The following is an 18,402-nucleotide window of genomic DNA, read 5'->3' as shown; positions in this document are numbered from 1 at the left end:
GGCCACAACTGGGCATCTGCAACAATGAAACGTACAAATCGGACAAACATTTATCTATGCTGAAGATTGGTCCCTTCACGCACAGAATCTCTGCCTAAGCGTATAATGGATGTAGGAGGAAGTTCGGTGATTTAGCTTTTGCTGCTGAGGTCGTATCATTTCCTGTTGGTAATGAGTTTTTCCAACGTGCATGTGAATTTTTTTGACGAAATTCTTGTATCTGACATTGAGGGCGTTGAAACGCTTGTTGCAAGTGTTAGAAAACCATCTCCTTTCTCGTTCGATGCAAAACACTCAACCAGGGGTCCCTGGTTCGAATCCCGCCCTGGGCATGGATGTTTCTGAGTGTCCATTCATCAATTTCATCATGTCATCACTCATCCCCATCTTCTCAAATTAGCCAAAAGTGGCACAAAAGCGAAGTAAAATATAGCAAACCAATCAATCAAGCAAACAAGACACTCAATGACTAGTGATTCAGTTCCCGAAAGTGGGAATGACAGTCAAGTCGGCAGTTGTTATCGGTCATAGGAGCATTTCGTTTTGTGACGAGCTCACTTGAACATGTAACATTATGTAACATGAAATGCATGTATAAAAATCATATTGATCAGAATATGACAATATGGATAAGCATATTTTGTTTCTCTTCCTGTTGATTAAGATACTCTTGTGGAAGAGACATAACACAGATTTTATGTTTCATGAAGGCCTAGAGCTTGTAATAATCTATCCTCCTAGACAGTATCGTGCCCAGATATTGCGCAAAGGGATGGTTATGGTGTATTTTCTTGTTGTCGGTGCTATATTTTTACCACCGTTTCATGGGCCTAACGTTCCTTTTCTTTTTATAAGAAATTGTTGGTCAAAAGGGGAATACCATCTCCAACATCCTGTCCCTGGACACATCATTTAACCTAAGAAAAAAATTAAGAAGTCTAAAGGAACGCAGTCTCTTCTTATGAGTGCGAATCACTCAGGGTGCGAAATCCTTGGGGAACAGGAGGGATCCCCCCCTAACCATCTTGTTCTAAAAAATCGCCCCACCGAAAAGTTCCGGGGAAAGAGTTTTTTGCTATAACAACAAAGGTAAGCAATTAGTATTGACTTTAAATACTTTACTAAGCATAATATCGAAACATACACAAAGAATGAAAGGTAATGTCTGTCTCTGTGTGTGCGTGTGAGTGTTACATGCTTTCACATCACAAGAATGCAAGACAAATATGAGTATGAAATCTAATTGATTTGTATTAATAGCAAGTAAAAACTAAACAAAAACTTATCTATAAAAACTATTTAAACTACTTTGTAATTCATTGAGATTTTTAACCAGTTGCAAAGGAATTAGTTTGGTACTTTATAAATATCTGATATGTATATTTTGAAACATTTATTAATCTATTCTTATATGTAGATCGAACAACCTAATATATGTGTAAATGATATAATAATTCATATATACGGGTATGTGGGGTGTATGTGTGTGTTAATTAATATCTTCCTCCCCCACCAGTCTTAAATGATTTCGCACCCTGAAATCACTGCTATCTTCGGATTACATTTCGCGATGCGCGATGCTACTATATGTCTGTGGCAAATTTCATCTTGGTGTTTGTTTTCTAAATAGTCTATAACCTGTGATTGTGTCCTTGTACTACTTGGGTCGTGCATCATGGGCCTTGTTGATAGCCTTCTACGTTCTTTGACGGGCGGAAAAGAAATATTAAACGTATTGTCTTAAAGTTATCACAAGATGTAAAGTTAATATGGCAAACATGAAGAAGAAAATTGTATAAAGTGCTGATTAACTCAGGTATTTAAGTGTCACCAATAATATATTAAGTATTGTAGCTAAAACATGAAAACACATGAACGTGCGAATTAATGCTTTTCGTACAATATAAAATACTACAAGAAGCCAATAAATGTATGTCAGTCATATGGAGATTCTAACTCAAGTCTTTCTTCGTTATCATTTTCTATCATCTTCATTTCTAATGACCAACCTAACGTTCTTTTCTTTTGGCTCAACTTCTGATTGCTGGATGCTTTAAGGAGAACATTGTTAATTTTAATGTTTTAGTATTTGTTATGTCTTCAGTAAGCTACACTTTCTTTCCTCTCCTGCACACGTATGATAGTTTTTTTTCCTAACATGAAAGAAGACTTCAAACAGCTCAACCTATGAGGCCCAAAACTTCTTCATAATTTTCAGGATCAAATATCTTCCAAATAAATAATTTCTACGACTTACAAACACCTGCCCAAAGTTTTCAAAGCCGCAAAGATTAAAGTCACCTAACTTAACTAACCAACCTAATCAACAAACATTTTACTCGTCCTCACGGACACCTTGCGAAAGATCAACCAGCATACGGAAGGCAGAATGTTATTTTTTAAAGATTATCATAAAAATATATGTGCATCATTTAGTTTGCACAATACACTCATCCATCTTGATTTATACTGAATCGTTCGTGCAGTGCATTTGGTGATGTGTGTTCTTTTTCTTTTCTTTTCTTCATTTTTCAAAACTATCAGTATTCCATTGTGTATGCTTGGGATTATCACACATAAGAAAATAATCTCTGATGCACCGTCATGTTGATTGCACTTACGCTGCCGTTTGGCAAATTAGTTCACAGGTTCTGGAAGATTTTCATTGAAAATAGAAGTATGATGGCTTTAAATTTAAAGCTTCTGCACAAAGGTAGTCCCAGCCCACATTTACTTGTTGCATACAGTGCCAACAAGAACGGAACTAATTACCTATGAAATTTCCAGAATATTTGGAGTTTTGAGTTTGAGTTTTGTCTCAAGTCTACTTTTATGCACAGATAGACTAATTAGGACTGAACAGTTTAAAAGTGGGATTTGAACCACTATGCGCCTCCACCAGATTTTTTTTTCGATAACGTATATGTTACATTGTTACATAATGTTACATGTTCAAGTGAGCTCATCACAAAAAAATAATGCTCCTATGACCGACTTGACTATCATTCCCCACTTTCAAAATAAAACAAACGCCTTGATTATGGTATGTGCAGTCACGGACACTTCAGGGTTGTAACGATTCCATTGTAAAAAGTAAATGAGATTAAGTGTCCATGACTATACAAGTACTATGAATTAATGTGTCATGTTGTTGAAATATTAACCGGGCAAGCAGTTTTTCTTGCAGTTGAGTTACTTCAGGGTTCTATTCAGATAACAATGGTGCTAACAATAAACAGAAAGTTGTGAAGATTTGGATGAAACACGGTGAGACATCCATGCCCCACTGACGGATTCGAATCCACTACCCTTGACTTTGTAGCATGCTGTAACCACTATGTCCCTGAGGCGTACAAGATAAAACTTGATTATAAAGGTCATAATAGTACATCAGATAAGTAAGAATTGGCAAAAGGATGAATTGACAAAGACATTTATTTTTGAGAGAAAAGATGAGTGTTCTATGCTTATATCTCATGTCCATTTGTTATCTTTAGTTTCACCTCTCGAGATTTTATATTGTTTTTATTCGAATGTATTCGGGTTGATCTGGGAACCTTTTTCCTGTTAGCAGTATTTCTCCAGGTTTCAACACACACCAGGAAATATTTATTTTCAATTTTACCTGCTTAATCATCACATCATCCACGTAGAAAGTCGAATGATTATATAAGAGCCAAAGAATCGAATCCTAACGGACTCGGGTAATGAAGATACAGATAACGACCAGTGGCGTCGCCATACAAGTGTGTTTGGGTGACACACAGATGGACAAAATATTCTATTGTGGACTTTTCTTGGTGGTCACTGGATTATCTTTCTTTCCTCCTCTTTTACTCTGTCTTTTCTGTCTCCCCTTTTCTTTAATTCTCTCCACTTATCTCACTTACAACTGCCCCTCACCCACATATTCGCCGCCACTGTATCACTGTATGGGTATATATATATGTGCGTGTGTGGGTGTGGGTGTGTGTGTGGGGTGTAAAGGCAATTTCATGGTAGGCTTGAACCCACTCTCTACCACCGTGGTTTATGCCCCTGGTAACGAAATTTGGATTCGCGAATCAGGCCAGGAATTCCGAGTTCGAATCCCATCAGATATGGCACTTGGAGTCGTATATTCCGGATACAGATTCGACGGCCCATCCGTAAGAAACAGCCGGCTTTACTTTTCGTGCTTCAAACTCATAACAAAACGGAAGATAAAGCAAGACATATTAACCTGATGAGGTGCAATAAATTGGTTATGTCTTCTCTTGAAAGAATTGCTCAAGGTGTTTTGTTTGTAGATGCTGTTACGGACGTCCGTCGTCTGCAGGATTTTTACCTGGGGGCGAGAAGGGAGCAAGCAAGGCATATTTTTTCCAGCCGAGGAGAGGGGAAAGCATGGTATCTCCCCGTCAAAAACACTGCTTCAGTTTGAAGATATCGGCTTTCTGCTAGGACCCGTCTTCTTTACCAGTTTTGCTAGTATTTATCATATTTTTCCTTATAATAATTAATGCCAACTGGAATGAAATTATAGGGTGACATTCAGTGGCGTGCCCAAGGGGAGGTTGGTGGGGGTTATAACCCCCTTTTTTGGTCCAGTATTTCTAAAAAAAAAAGTCAAAGGCAGAAAAATATGGCAAAATGAGAACTGACTACTTAAAAAATGTACACATAACCCTCCCTTTCGAAAATCCTGGGCACGCCACTGGTGACATTAATTTTCCAAGTTGAGTGCCCCCTTTCTTCTCCCGTTTCCGGACGCCAATGGAACTGTTTACATGTGGCCAAAAGTTTGTTTAAATTAATTATATGCATAAAATAAGCTAATTGAGAGTTTAAATTAAAATCTGACAGGGGGGTGTATAGAACTTTCCATCTGGGGGTCGTAACTTCGCATTCAGGAGGGTACAAGGGTAAATTTAGAGCCGAAATGACCATAACTTGCGCCATTGAAATATTTGGGAGCTGTTGGTGTGTGTGGATAAATCACTGGTGTCCGAACCTGTGAAAATAGCTTCCAACGTTTATACAAATTTAAATTAGAGCCGATTCTATCCCCGTTGACATGAAATTAAGTGTGAACATAACATTCCCACTTCAAATTCTTCAAGAGTCATATATTTTCTCATGCAATTGCAACTGCAACTGTCACTGTCCTTTCTGGTATTCATGTAAAAATAATGTGCCAGGATTTCCTGGGTGGTAAAAAAAAAAAAAAAATCACATATGGAAGTGAAAGAGCGAGAGAAAATAGAGATCACCAGTGATGAAATGATGGAGGTAAAGTACGTGATACATAAACACCACTGCAACAGGATAAGCTATATGTCAATGTGTGAATGACATATTTGTGTATTTGATTGGATATATATATATATATATATATATATATATATATATATGTTACAGCTTCACGATCCAAAGGTTGTGTGTTCAAGTCTGCACCTGAAAGTTTTTATTTTTTTATTTTTTTATTTTTTTATTTTTTTAAAGACGCCAATGAAAGTTTCAACAGCTGCAGTGGCGGCTCCTTAATACGTGCTACCGTGCTATAGAACGTTACTCAATTTGCTAAAATGAATAGAAAACAAAGGACAAATTTCATAGATTTAAAAAGTTCAATAAAACACTCACCGTGCGAAAAGGAATAGAAGAGACCAAAAAAAATAATAACAATTGCAACCGAGAAATGGAGGTAGGGCCACAACACGAACTAGAAGGCAGTGCAACAAAGTTGTCGAAACTTCAAAATAACTTAAACCCGCCAAGATAAGTCTTGATCTTGATCTTGCTACCAACAATGTCTCGTTCCTGAGGGTTAGTTCCAGAATTAGAAATGGGCGTCCGGAAGGGGGAGCAAGGGGGGCCGTGGCCCCCCTGGAAAATGAAAGTCAACGAAAAATTATATATTTTTCACATGTAATTTCATTTCAGCTGCAATAATGTGTGTTAATTATTGCATGAATATGATACATTCAAATTTAAGCAATGTTTTTTGAGGGAACAACACTATTATTGGAGAAAATGTGCCTTGTTTGCCCCCCCTGAAGATAAAATACCTTCCTTGTCCCTCCCTGGAAAAATCCTGTGGACGTTCATGGAATTAGCTACAACCACCGAACATTAAGTTTCTGGACATAGTGGCCATTGTGTAAACTGTTCTTGGTAGAAGTAAGATTAATATTATTTTTCAATCCATTCCCACAGCAAAAGCAATTTTAGATCATATTTGTTCGTTTCATGTTATTCTTTATTAACCTAACATTCATCACTATTTTTTTTTTTTCATGCTGTTGCAGGGTAAGCATGACCGTGCCACTTTCCGTTTACACCAAAGAACAGCGAGCAGTGGCCCGTTTTTTGCGGTCTGAAGGTATTCCAGGGGTCGAAATCAGCGACTGGTGGCTAGCTGAAGGGCTAGTAGGTAAAAAAAAAAACAGGGTAATTAATGTAAAACATCCTTCATATCTTCATCTTTCCAACAAGAGAATGGGATTTCTAACAATAGACACACTAAACCATAAACAGGACTAATATTTCTCTTAATTCTGCAGGAAAGGGAACGACAAGGGTAAAAATACGCACTCAGCAGTCGGATAAGATCCACGAAGGAGGATCTGAATACCCACTCACATTCACTAATGACGACAACTTTGAGCAAGTCGGTATAGGACGTCCGCAGATTTTTTTCCAGGAAGAGGCAAGCAAGGTATTTCTTTCCGAGGAGGGGGCAAAGCAGGCACGTAGCCAGGGGGAAGGTTAAGCCCCCCGAAATCCTACAAATATGTACATTAAAATGTGATTAGTGGTAATTAATTTTACTTCCTTAGCAGGATTAAACATCGTGTATAACAATTTGTAATATACTGACAAAATCATCTTCAGGGCTCCTACCCATCCACTTTTTCGGCTTTAGATGGCAACTGCTGATAAAGGTTTTGAGCCCCTCCCGAAGTAAAATCCTGACTGCGGGCCTGGGGCAAAGGAGCGATATTTTTCCCCATAATAGTGATGCCCCCTCAAAAAACACTGCTTCAATCTGAAATTATCATGTTCCTTCAACTCATATATAATAATTAACATAAATTACTGTGACTGAAATGAAATTATGTGTGAAATATATACTTTTTAGGTGGACATTTATTTTCCGGACGTCCATGTTAGTCACCCATATTGTGATGCAAGTCTTCGGTGGATTTCGACCCCCGGTACATCTTCAGACCCCATAAAAAGGCCCACTGCTCTCTGTTCTTGTGTGGTGCAAACGGAGAGTGGGACAGCCATATTTATCCTGCAACAGCAAGAAAAGATCACGAGTGATGAAAATCAGGTATGCGCTAAAGCAACACAAATGAACACTACTGACATGTTGGCAATACGTGGTACTGTCAACCTAGAGAGGATTGCATCAAAAATGCTGATAATTATTGACTGGCACAATATTGTTGGTGTGATTGCAGATTCCTGATCCTTCGCAAGGGGTTGATTATGGCTTCTGGGAGGTTCGTATCGAATTGCGTCTTGCTGGTTGCTGCAACATTTGCAATAAACGTGCTGGTGTTTCTCAAGTGGAAATATCCCCTGTCGTCCTCCTGGTTTCTCACCGCTGGGTTCGCGGCTGCACTTGGTGTCATGCGCCATCGTAAGCATCCTATGTATACTCGTTGCGGCATAACTTTTCCTTTTCGCCATTGGGAATAAAAACAATGTTTGCTTATTATTATTATTTTTTCTTATAGGCGTGATCCTTTTCCCGCCTTGTAATCACGGGGTCCCGGGTTCGATACAGTGGTTCGGATTTCACTTTAAACTGTATGTCCAGTACCGATTAGCCTCTCTGTGCATGAAGCGGCCTCCATCTTTTTTTCTTTGGATTTTCGCATTCCTTCCTATATTCTAGCACTGTTTCTTCTTGCTCACTCTCCCCCTCTCTTGATATGTGGTTGTCCAGTCTGTACGGCGTGTGACTGCCATCCTAGAGATGCGATTCTATTCCCGGGATTGGTGATTACAGGTGGGGATTTTTTTCCGACAATGCATATAGGCGGACCTAATTAATGGGTACCAGGCAATAACTCTGGAAGGAAAAAGAGATCGGAGCACGGTGCTGATCACCTCACTTCCACTATGGCCGAGAGCGAGTTAGTGTGGGGCTCTATCTCTGTGTATCAATTTTCTCTTTGGTTGTAGGGTCTCCTTTTTCTCTAGTGTTTTCCCCTCTCCTTCCCGAGCTTCTTTGCTCTTTCTCTCTCTTCTCTCACTTTCTCAGCGTGTGTGTGTGTGGGTGTGTGGTTCTTCTTTACTTTATTTTTTCTCACTCTTTCTCTCTCTGTCTCATTTGTTTTATTTCTCTCTTATATTGCTGCTCCTTTTTCTATTTCTCTGTTTCTGACGTTCTCTTATCTCTCTCCCTCCCTCCCCCTCTTTCTTTCTCTCTCTGCTTCTCTTAAAACATACTTTAACATGAGTTACACGACTTTCGAGTATAACAATTCAGAACACAACTTGTTTATTTGACCCTCCTTAGAAATTTTTTGCTAGCCCACACCTTCCACGTTGCACTCTTTCTGGGTGTGAAAATAAGCCACCCCAGTTGTCTAAGCTTGTGTGTCAATCGCTTGCTGAAAACAGTATTACTGTGGCGGTGGATGTCATTTGTTCTTTCGTTTAAAAACATTTAAACACAATTCTTGAAGTGAGGTTGCACTCAATGCCGTGAGGAGGAAAGAGTTATACCGCACGCAGTATGGTAATAGTAGTAAGCATAAAAAATATCAAACTTCTGGTATGCATTAGATTAGTGTAAAGAGTATTGCTAGAGTAATAATAATAACAGAAGTAAAATAATATTGATTCATCATAGAACATAAACGTGTGACAGTCCTTTGAGGGTCAAAGTGATTCTAGTCTTTACTGTTTCCTGGCTCTCGAGACCAGAGCCCTCTATGGTTACTGTCAAGTAACTCCTCAGTTGTCCACACGATGCTGAGTCAATACATTATAATTTAACAGAAGCCAGAACGTAAGATCTTCTAAACAATATTGCCCTAAAATAAGCTTCACACTTTTCAGGGTGAGGTATATTTTGTTATAAAAAGGACGATAAGCAAGTAGTTTTCACCTCAAGCATACGTTAGTCATGTGTCTATCATGATGTTGACCTCTCACTTTCTTATATAAATACAAAGGAACCCTTCTTATATAAAGATATAGCCTATTGGGTTAACTGTAATTTAATGAAAATTAATGTTAATATTTTGATAGTCATAATTGAAGTTTGTTTAAGTCCACTTTATGCTGAGATAGACTAATCAAGACTGGAGTTACAGTTTGAAATGTGCAAAGTGCCTTCACAGAGTATCGAACCTGACACCCCTTGATTAAAAGGCGACGACAAGGCGGTCATAATTGAAATAGAAGAACAGTAACTGAGTTACTTTAAAAAATAACAGTAAGTGTAACTGGGTTACTTTTGGGCAAAGTAACCGCAGCTCAGTTACTTGAGAAAATCTTTCCAAGTACTAGTTGTTAATGCTTAGAAATAAGGGCCTAGTTGTAACTTTTTAATTCCAAAGAATGATTTAAAATGTAATGAGTTTTGTGTTTTTCTTTAGTTTCAGGTAGCGATGCGATCGTAGAAACAGAAGATTTCTTCTTCTATTATAATCGCATAACTGCAACACCTCTTTACGTGGCGGAATTTTGTTTGACGCAGAAGGAAGAACAACTTGCAACGGGCTGCATAGCATGTGCGGCCATTCCTACCATCATGAAGATGTTTGGCAACAAGAAAGAGAGCATGAACACTCTTATCTTAGGGGTCAGTGCTTTGATTCTAGGGGTTGTCTCCACGATTAAAAATCGGCCTTGGGGTGTGGCTGCCGCTTCAACTATTTTCTTCAATTATTTCCTAGGGCCTCAGATTAATTACGATACAGGCATCCAAGCTGATGATCTTATGATTCTTGGATTAAGCCTCTCGTGTTACACATTCATTAGGAGTCTTGTTGGATAAAAGTTCTATGCGCAACTTCCCTTAACAACAATGCAACTGCCGCGAAATAGCGTTTTGTAGAGATAACCTCTGTTTTACATACAAGCCAAAAATAAAATATTACACCATGTGAAAAACGTATTTCTTTTTTGTAAATATACAGTGGCGCAGGAAGAGTGCGAAATCCTGGGGTAACAAGGGGGATTTCCCCACCAGCAACAATGTTGTCCTTAGAAATCCTCCAAAAAAAAAGTCCGGAGGGGAGAGTTTTTGTTATAACAACTAAGTTATGAAACTAGTTTTGACTTCAAGTATACTTTACTAAGGATAATATCTCTCCCTCCCTATCTCTCTCGCTCTCTAGTTCTTTCAAGAGACCAATAACACTAGGCTATATAACACCCAATCACCAATAACAATACAAAAGTAAAACAAGAATGCAACACAAATATAACTATCAAATCTAATGTGGGTAAAGAGAAATTAGTTTGCTACTTTATAAATATTTCATACACAAAAGTAACCAACTAATTCATTTATAATATTTAATCATATATATTTAGAAATGTACCTTTATATATAATATATAGCCTATAATATGTATATCGTGTTTAATAATTCACACACACACACACACACACATAAGTTCTTCCTCCCACCTTAAGATATCACACTCTGGAGTACGGGGTTATAATGTATTGCCCCGGTTCTTGAGACGGGGAACAGTACCCCCTAAATCCTTTGATCCGTATTGACCCTTGTGCCCCTCTCAAATAATTCGACAGACACAAGATGCTTTCTTGATATTTAATTAATATCGTTCAAAGTAGCTATCTCTCTGTACAAATGAATTGAAACCACCGTCAACCTTTTAAACTAGTACATTGTGGTACTAGCTGTCTTACTAGATCTGTGTTCTCTCTGAAAACTTTATGCCGAAGTACAAACAGTTTAAAACGAGTACAAAACGATGGTCGAGGCCACTGGCATACTCGGGAGCAGTGGGGGGGGGGGGAGGCTGATGGGGATACATACATTCCTCCCGAAATTTTAAGAGAATTACATTTTTCAAATGAAAGCAGTAAGGAACTCGAAAAAAACTAGTGGAAAGTGCAAAGCTCCCTCAAAATAATCTCTCATTACCATTTTTGTTTTTGAATAACATTTAAAACTAATGTTAAAAATGGTCATTGCGAAATATTGTATTGTGTATTCCCCCCTACCCCCCCCCCCAAAGAAAACCCCACATTTTCAATTCCATCCGCCGTCCGAAAAGAATCCTGCGTACGCTAGTGGTTGGGAGCTCAAACGTTATCTGTTCCAAAATGGTACGTTTTAAAAACCTATTAAAAATATCTTGACGATATCCATATTTTTTAAAAATAAAAACATCCTAAATAATTGTGTGAATATTGTTTCTTTCATTGGCAGTACAAGGTTATGCAAATTTTACTTTTGAATGCTGTTTGTAAGGACTGTTCTAAAATTAAATACAGCGTATGTTTGTGTGTGTGTGTGTGGAGATTGAACTCAGTACCCCCAAATTGAAAGCGTTCCTGTAATGACAACATGAGTTTGAGTTGGTGTTTTAAGTCCACTTTATGCACAGTAAGGCTAATCGGGACTGGACCTACAGTTTAAAGTGGGATCCGAACCACTTGTGCCTCCACCGGGTATCGAACCCGGGACCCCTTGATTACAAGGCAATGACGCTACCACTGCGCCATGGGGGAGGCCCGGAAGTAATGACAACAGATCGTCATGATTATGTAACTTAATCATGCAATTGATACACGAAAGCAGCAACTCGTAAAATTGTTTTCAACTGAAAATAAGTTCGTGACGTGACTTCTACAATATACAGGTGATTCAAAAGTCCCAGGACGCCCTTTTTTCTCTGAAACGGATGCGGTAATGGCATATCCAACTTCACGTGGGTACATCGGTGTAAGAGGGCCATGTATGAGGGTGCTTCCGGGATATGGCCGCCATATTGAAGTCCGCCATATTGAATCGAGATCAATTTTTCCAAATGGCAAGGGGATCATGTGGGGTATCAAAACACATTAGAATTTTCCAAGAAATGCAATGCTGTAATTAGTTTTGTGATAGCTGTAACGTAACGTATATTGACAGATTTTTCTTTAGGAAATGAAGTCGAAGAGGGGGTCCAACCCTCATAATCGCCTTTGGCTGTGCCCACGAATCTACTGATCTACTAGCTAAAATATTAACATTTTTCCACAAAAGTTTCAATATAAAATTTTGCTTCATCACCTCCCGAAGTGCTAGTAATCTTGTATTTTAGCGGACTCACATCCGAAGATTTTATCATGGGTAATTCTTAAGCCTTGTTATTCCTTAGATAACAAAGTTATGGTTATATTGTCCTACAGTGTAATAACCTAATAAGTCAAGGTACCTTTATTAGGTATGCCATTCCCGAGGTTTCTAGATTTTTTCCCATGATTCTGTGCGCGCTATGACGTCATTAAGAGGACAGAATGGAACTTACTTCGTTAGCGTATACGGAAGCTTGGGGTCGATTATTTACTTATACACACCTTTTCATGAATGCCGGTAGAATGAGAACAAATCACCCTGTTTGTGCTCTTGCCACGTGCAATAATAATAATAGAAGAAAATCGCCTGGAATAAAGTAATCATCGCTTCGCAAAAATGAAGTTGCTGCAGCAGGATTGATTCAATTTGTTCCTCCAAATTTCGGACTTACTCAGTGGTGCAACCACAGGGTGGGCAGGGGCATTGCCCCCCAACCTTCGACGGAAGTGAATTCTAGGAGGGGCAAACATTGATGGCCAAAGGCACCTGCATGGGGCACAGAGGAGCAATTGCCCCCTTCTAGTTCAAATTTTATTCAAATAAAAATACATTTCGTAAAATTTTCTTGCTCGCTTCGCTTGCAGTGCCTGCTTTTCTCAGTCTCGTCAAGTTCAGAGCCGTAGCTAGGGGGCGGCGGGAGTCGGCCATGGGCGCCAAATAATCTAAATTTTAAAACAAAAAGTTGTGAAAAAGAGAATGCCTTGGCGCCATGTGATATTATTTGTTCCCTATTAAATCAATATTGTTTCAAATTGCAAAAATTGGATCTAAAAATTTTCTTTCTCGCTTCGCACGCAATATAATTGTTTTCTGTAATGTGATGTATTTAAATAATATGTTTTGTATATATGTAATGAAATAACTTTGAATACGTACATAATTTAGTGTTAGCATCTTGCATATGTATTTTCTTATTTTATGTCGCTCCATGTTGCATATGTGTAAAACATATGAAAGTTATACATGTTATATGTACAAAAAATATCTTCTGCATGCATTTATCATTCATTTTCTGCGATTCAAAAATACAGTTTGTGTGCTTGTTTTTAATTATTAGCTAATGTAAAATTTGTGGTGTTGAAAAAAAAATTAAATTGTTTGTTCCAAATAAATGCTTTAGCACAGACACCTACCTCCCTTTTGCGTAATTTATGAGGATAATAACGTATTTGATACTACTACTACTACCACTAGTAATAATAATGTATTTATTAATGTTATTATTATTACTATTATTATTATTGGTACGTTTATCCTGGCACTTGCCCCCTCCAGACAAAAATTCGTGGTTGCGCCTCTGGCCTTACTGCCACACTTGCCTTCCATATCATCACGTATGCAACTTTCAAAAACCTTTACACAATCCGAACTCAGTTTCTTAGTATTGCTTCATTGAATATTGAGTGCAAGATAAGATTTATTAGTAGCTTTGAAGTTGAAACATCGCCCGCGAAAATAATACTTTGAACATCTCGTAGGTAGCCAACACTAATTAACAATTGCACTGTGTTACTTTATTTATGTGCGTTTCATGGGCAGAGTATGAGCTTTTGCTTTTGGGGGGGGGCAGACTCTGGGAGAAGCATATGATATTATAAACTAGGGGATATTCAATAACGCTCAGGTATTGAATATCCCCTAGTTTATAAGGGGTCCGGAGGCCTTCCCCCGGAAATTAAAAAAAAAAAACAGCTTAAAATCACTGAGTTTTAGGCTTTTTAGATTTGAAAATGTTAAATTTCCTTGCTTAAGTAAACAAATATTAATTAGTATATTGGTTGTCAGTTTTAAAAGAAGCAAAACAGTACGATTATTGCATTTCATTATTTTTTTATTGATACAATACTCGTATTACTTTAAAAAAGTTACGGTACAATAGTAAGCTTCAGAAATTTTAGAAAAATTAAATTGAAAAGTTGTTTTCATGCCTCAGCAGTAACTGTTGACTCAACACAAAGTCATTTTACGTTTTTCTTTCTTCAAACTGTACACATCAATAGGGCCGGATTAAGGTGGGTGCTATTGATGCTGCAGCATTAGGCCCATTCCTGAAATAGGCCCAGATGAAAACAGACGAGAAGTTTTCGAAAGCTGAACAGTTTCCTTTTGCTATATTAACCTGAAAATAAATCTTAGAATGAAATTTGGAGCCCCATTTCGGACGCCTAGACACAGCGTTACTTACTATACAGTTACTATTATTCTTTCGGCTGTGACGTAACTATAACGTCGTTGTGTTTATTGTTCACCGAATATTTCAAGTTAATGCTATCAATTGATGCAGCATCAGGCCCAATTTCGTCTTAATCCGGCCCAGCACATTAATCAAATCGTCTAAGACCCGCTATTGCGGCGCAATTACCGCACATGACATCATGCCAAACGTCAAGATTTGCGGTATGGCTTCATAACAAAAATGTAGTAACTGAACTTAATCATGTGTTATTTTATAGTCTTTTTTAAGTTGGGGGCCAGGCCTCCCCTGGCCCCTCCAGAACTCCGCCTATGGTGCGTTTGTTGAGAAATTGTGCTGAAAATATAATGTACGACTTACAGGACAAACGTTTCTCCCCTGCACATCCTTTCAATCTTCTCGTCAATCAATGAGAAGAGCTGTCATGTAAATAATGCCCAAAGAAACTATTCAATATAATGCATACTTATCAAAGCAAGGAAAAATTTATCAATGATTTTTGTATTATCAATATAATGTGTTGTATACACGTCTATTATATTATAATATAAAGATATCGTACAAATAAATACTATTTCGCTGGCTTTAATTTATTTTATATGTGCTTTAAAAAGCCTCGTTTGTTCAGTCGGTAAATAATCTGGCTGTCACGCTGAAGACGAGGATTGTGTTCCTAGGGTGGTTGGTCTCGAGGGGGATTTTCTCAGCAACGTCCTTGCATGAAAACGGTTTTGAGGTTCACCAGGGGTCTATAAAGATAGTATTTTGGGGGCCGAGATTGTGAATCATAATCCCAATTCATTCATGGCATGTCACAACGCGCAGAAGGTACTTTTGCTTTTAAAACTTTGTGCATATTTAGTCGCACACCGTGGCCGTTCGGTCTAAGACGTCATGCTTTGGGCTCTGGCTACGGAACGCGCAGGTTCGAGTCTCCTAGGGGAAGCGTAACAACTTTCCTTCTGAAGTTACGGACTGTGTATGGGACCGGTGGCCACCCACCATTGTGAGGAAATTGGAGAGCTACGAATGAGTAGCGTAATCCGGTCATGGAAACTTACAAAAATGACTGGGGGGGTCGTCGTGCTGACCACACGCCACCTCGTAACAAGTTGGATGATCTCCCGCCTCGGCAGGTGGAAGTGAGGCCGGCATTCGGTAGGTAGGCATTAGCCATGTATTAGTACACATTTGAATACATGCCGCGAGAATACTGACACATTATGAAATTTGTTTGACTCAACTCAAACATACTGCAGAAACTCTTTCCATGTAGATTTAATAGCCGGTATCCGTGGCAGAGTGTTAGCACATCGCGCTACGACGCCAAGGATCCCAGGTTCGAATCCCGGCCTGGGTATGGATGTTTATGAGTGTCCATTCATCAATTTCATCATCATGACTCATCCCCATCTTCGCAATTAGCCAAAAGTGGCAGAAAAGTGAAGTAAAATAAACCAAATAAAAAAAACTAGATTTAATATTTCATATTTGTGTTGCTTGATTAAATTGGCGTTTTAAGTACGCTTTTTGCACAGAAAGGCTAATTGGGACTGGACCTACAGTTTAAAGTTGGATCCGAACCACTATGTGCCTACACCGGGTATCGAACCCGGGACCCCCTTGACTACAAGGCGACGGCGCTACCACTAGGCCATCGGGGAGGCCTTATTTGTGTTGCTTCACAAGACTTATTTTCTAATTGCGCACTGTATTATTAGTAAAACACATTTTATATGTGTATTGGATATGGTATGAGATTTAATTAGGAAAAGCGATGGATAATGTAATATTTATACAAAGTAAATTAATGTATTATGTTCTTACAACAAATGTAACTATTACAGAATAGGAAGCCAGTGTCGAAATTAGCGGTAAGTTTCTTTTTAATTCCTCGCAGTAGTAAATATTGTTACAAATAAAATCTAAAAATTTAGTTCCTCAACTCAGGTGGAGAAGAGACCAAATTATAATTCTCAGCTTGCATTTACCTCCCATTATTAGAAGTATCATTCGACCGAAATGCAATCTCTGACTGTTGGCTGATAAATGCGATATGCCTAAAATACAGGAAAACGTAACAGCATAATCGTTCCATTATTTTTGTTTTGTATTTGTATTGCTTTTGTTTTATTTCAAGTATAATTTACCTCTTGGCTAATCGCAAAGATGAAAATGAATGGTGAGTAGATGAAATGGATGAAGGGATGATCACAAATCCATGTGGATCACAAACAGTACAGAGTAATAGCTACACAGATTCTTGGTTGTTGATTGTTGGATTGTTGTTGATCCCTTCGGCCCTCGACCCGAACTAGCACTACACTGAGGCTCCGGAAGATCCGCTGTCGTCAATGTCTTCAACTTTGGACCTCAACTGGAACTAGTAGTAGACTTCGTTACTTTACGGTATTTAGTCCTTTTCATCTTCCAATCACTAGATCTTATAAAGCCACCAATGGACACTGACTGATCACTAATCGACAGTATGAATGAACTGTTACACTTATCTTTGAATTCTCATTAACAGATTCTGTTGTACAGATCAACTTGGAAATTGAAGCCGAGTATTTTAACCTCATTATATTCTAGAATGTTCCGCAGATAAAACGATTCGTTAGTGTTGCCAGTAGTTCGACTCCTTCTCTTATTCATGAACGTTCCCTCTCGCGCTTTCCACAGATTAAAAAATTACAATGAATCGCCCTACGTGTGGCGCTACGTTTGCAGCTTCCAAATGCTGACAAGTCTTTACATAGCGCAGCGACAACACCGAAAGCTCAAAAAAAGTTTTAATGCAATATTATCAACAACAGGGTTATAGAACATTCTCCGTGTTGCCTTCGTAAGTATTTCTCTCCTTATATAATCGGCACACTATTGAAGAAAACAAAAACCTAATTTTATGTAGTGTAAACTGAAAAAAAATAAGGGGGGACTCCAGCCCCCTGATCCCACCTTGGATATGCGCTATTAACAATAACAGGGTTATAGAACATTCTGTGTCTTGCCTCGATAATTATTTCTCTCAAATTATCATCACATTATTCAAGAAGCCATGAACCTAATTTTATGTAGCATAATTTCCTGAAGGGGTTGCTGGAGCCCCCTGATTTAAAATAAATGCAATAGGTTAGCTGGAAAGAAAAGCCGGCAGTGGACTACAGCCTACAGGGCCAAGATATCACGCAAAAAATAAACTATGCATTGTTTCGGAATAAATGTATTCTTCTACCGCGTATTTGATCTCTTCTTGTCAAATTAAATTAACAGCTTTGGTGTATAATATCAAAAGATGCATGAAAACAACACGTTTCGTGGGCCATCTGCTACATTCTACGCATAGCTTTCTTCCGCTCATGTCCTCTTGGTGACGTCACAAGCTCTAGCCAATAACGTGCAAGTCGCGGAGTGGCCCCCTCTGCTAATAAGTAACTAATTCTTGAAATCTCAAACCCAACCACTCTGCATATAAGTGCACTTAAATACAAATTTTCCGAAGACATTTACTTTGCTTAGAATTAAATACAAACTAATACATTTATTTTAATAGTAGTTATTAATTAAAATTAACATTAAAAGTTTGGTTATTGAAATACCAGATTGTCGTGACATCGCCTTGTGAACAAGACACTTCTGAGCAAAGAGAATGCTTTGCTTCAGAGATATTTCACACTGGTGTGACAAGGGACACGCAACATGTTGCCTGAGTTGCGAGTGAAATGTCCAAACGCAATTCAACATAAGAAAACACACACATAGCAAACTGTTACACAATAATAATACTATTATTATTCAGAAAATGTTTCTCATCTGTTTAAGTTTTAGGCATTCGATATTCTACTAAACGTTTTGAAATTAGCTTTACAAGAGAGTATAT

At 38.3% G+C, this 18,402-nt stretch overlaps 1 protein-coding gene across 1 annotated transcript; it reads left to right on the top strand.

The window, feature by feature from the left end:
- Positions 1 to 1,666: 1,666 nt before the first annotated feature.
- LOC146001225 (uncharacterized) lies at positions 1,667 to 10,105 on the top strand. Its single transcript, XM_083138525.1, has 3 exons — positions 1,667 to 1,816; positions 7,452 to 7,633; positions 9,606 to 10,105. The coding sequence occupies exons 2-3, from the start codon at positions 7,480 to 7,482 to the stop codon at positions 10,004 to 10,006; spliced, it is 555 nt and encodes a 184-aa protein (XP_082994651.1). The 5' UTR covers positions 1,667 to 1,816; positions 7,452 to 7,479; the 3' UTR covers positions 10,007 to 10,105.
- The last annotated feature ends 8,297 nt before the right edge of the window (positions 10,106 to 18,402 follow it).

This window comes from Lepisma saccharinum, chromosome 17 (genome assembly GCF_977018435.1).
Source record: "Lepisma saccharinum chromosome 17, izLepSacc3.1, whole genome shotgun sequence".
Taxonomy (NCBI): Eukaryota; Metazoa; Arthropoda; class Insecta; order Zygentoma; family Lepismatidae; genus Lepisma; species Lepisma saccharinum.
The sequence above is the reverse complement of the archived record's forward strand: the minus strand, read 5'-3'. Positions and strand labels throughout refer to the sequence as shown.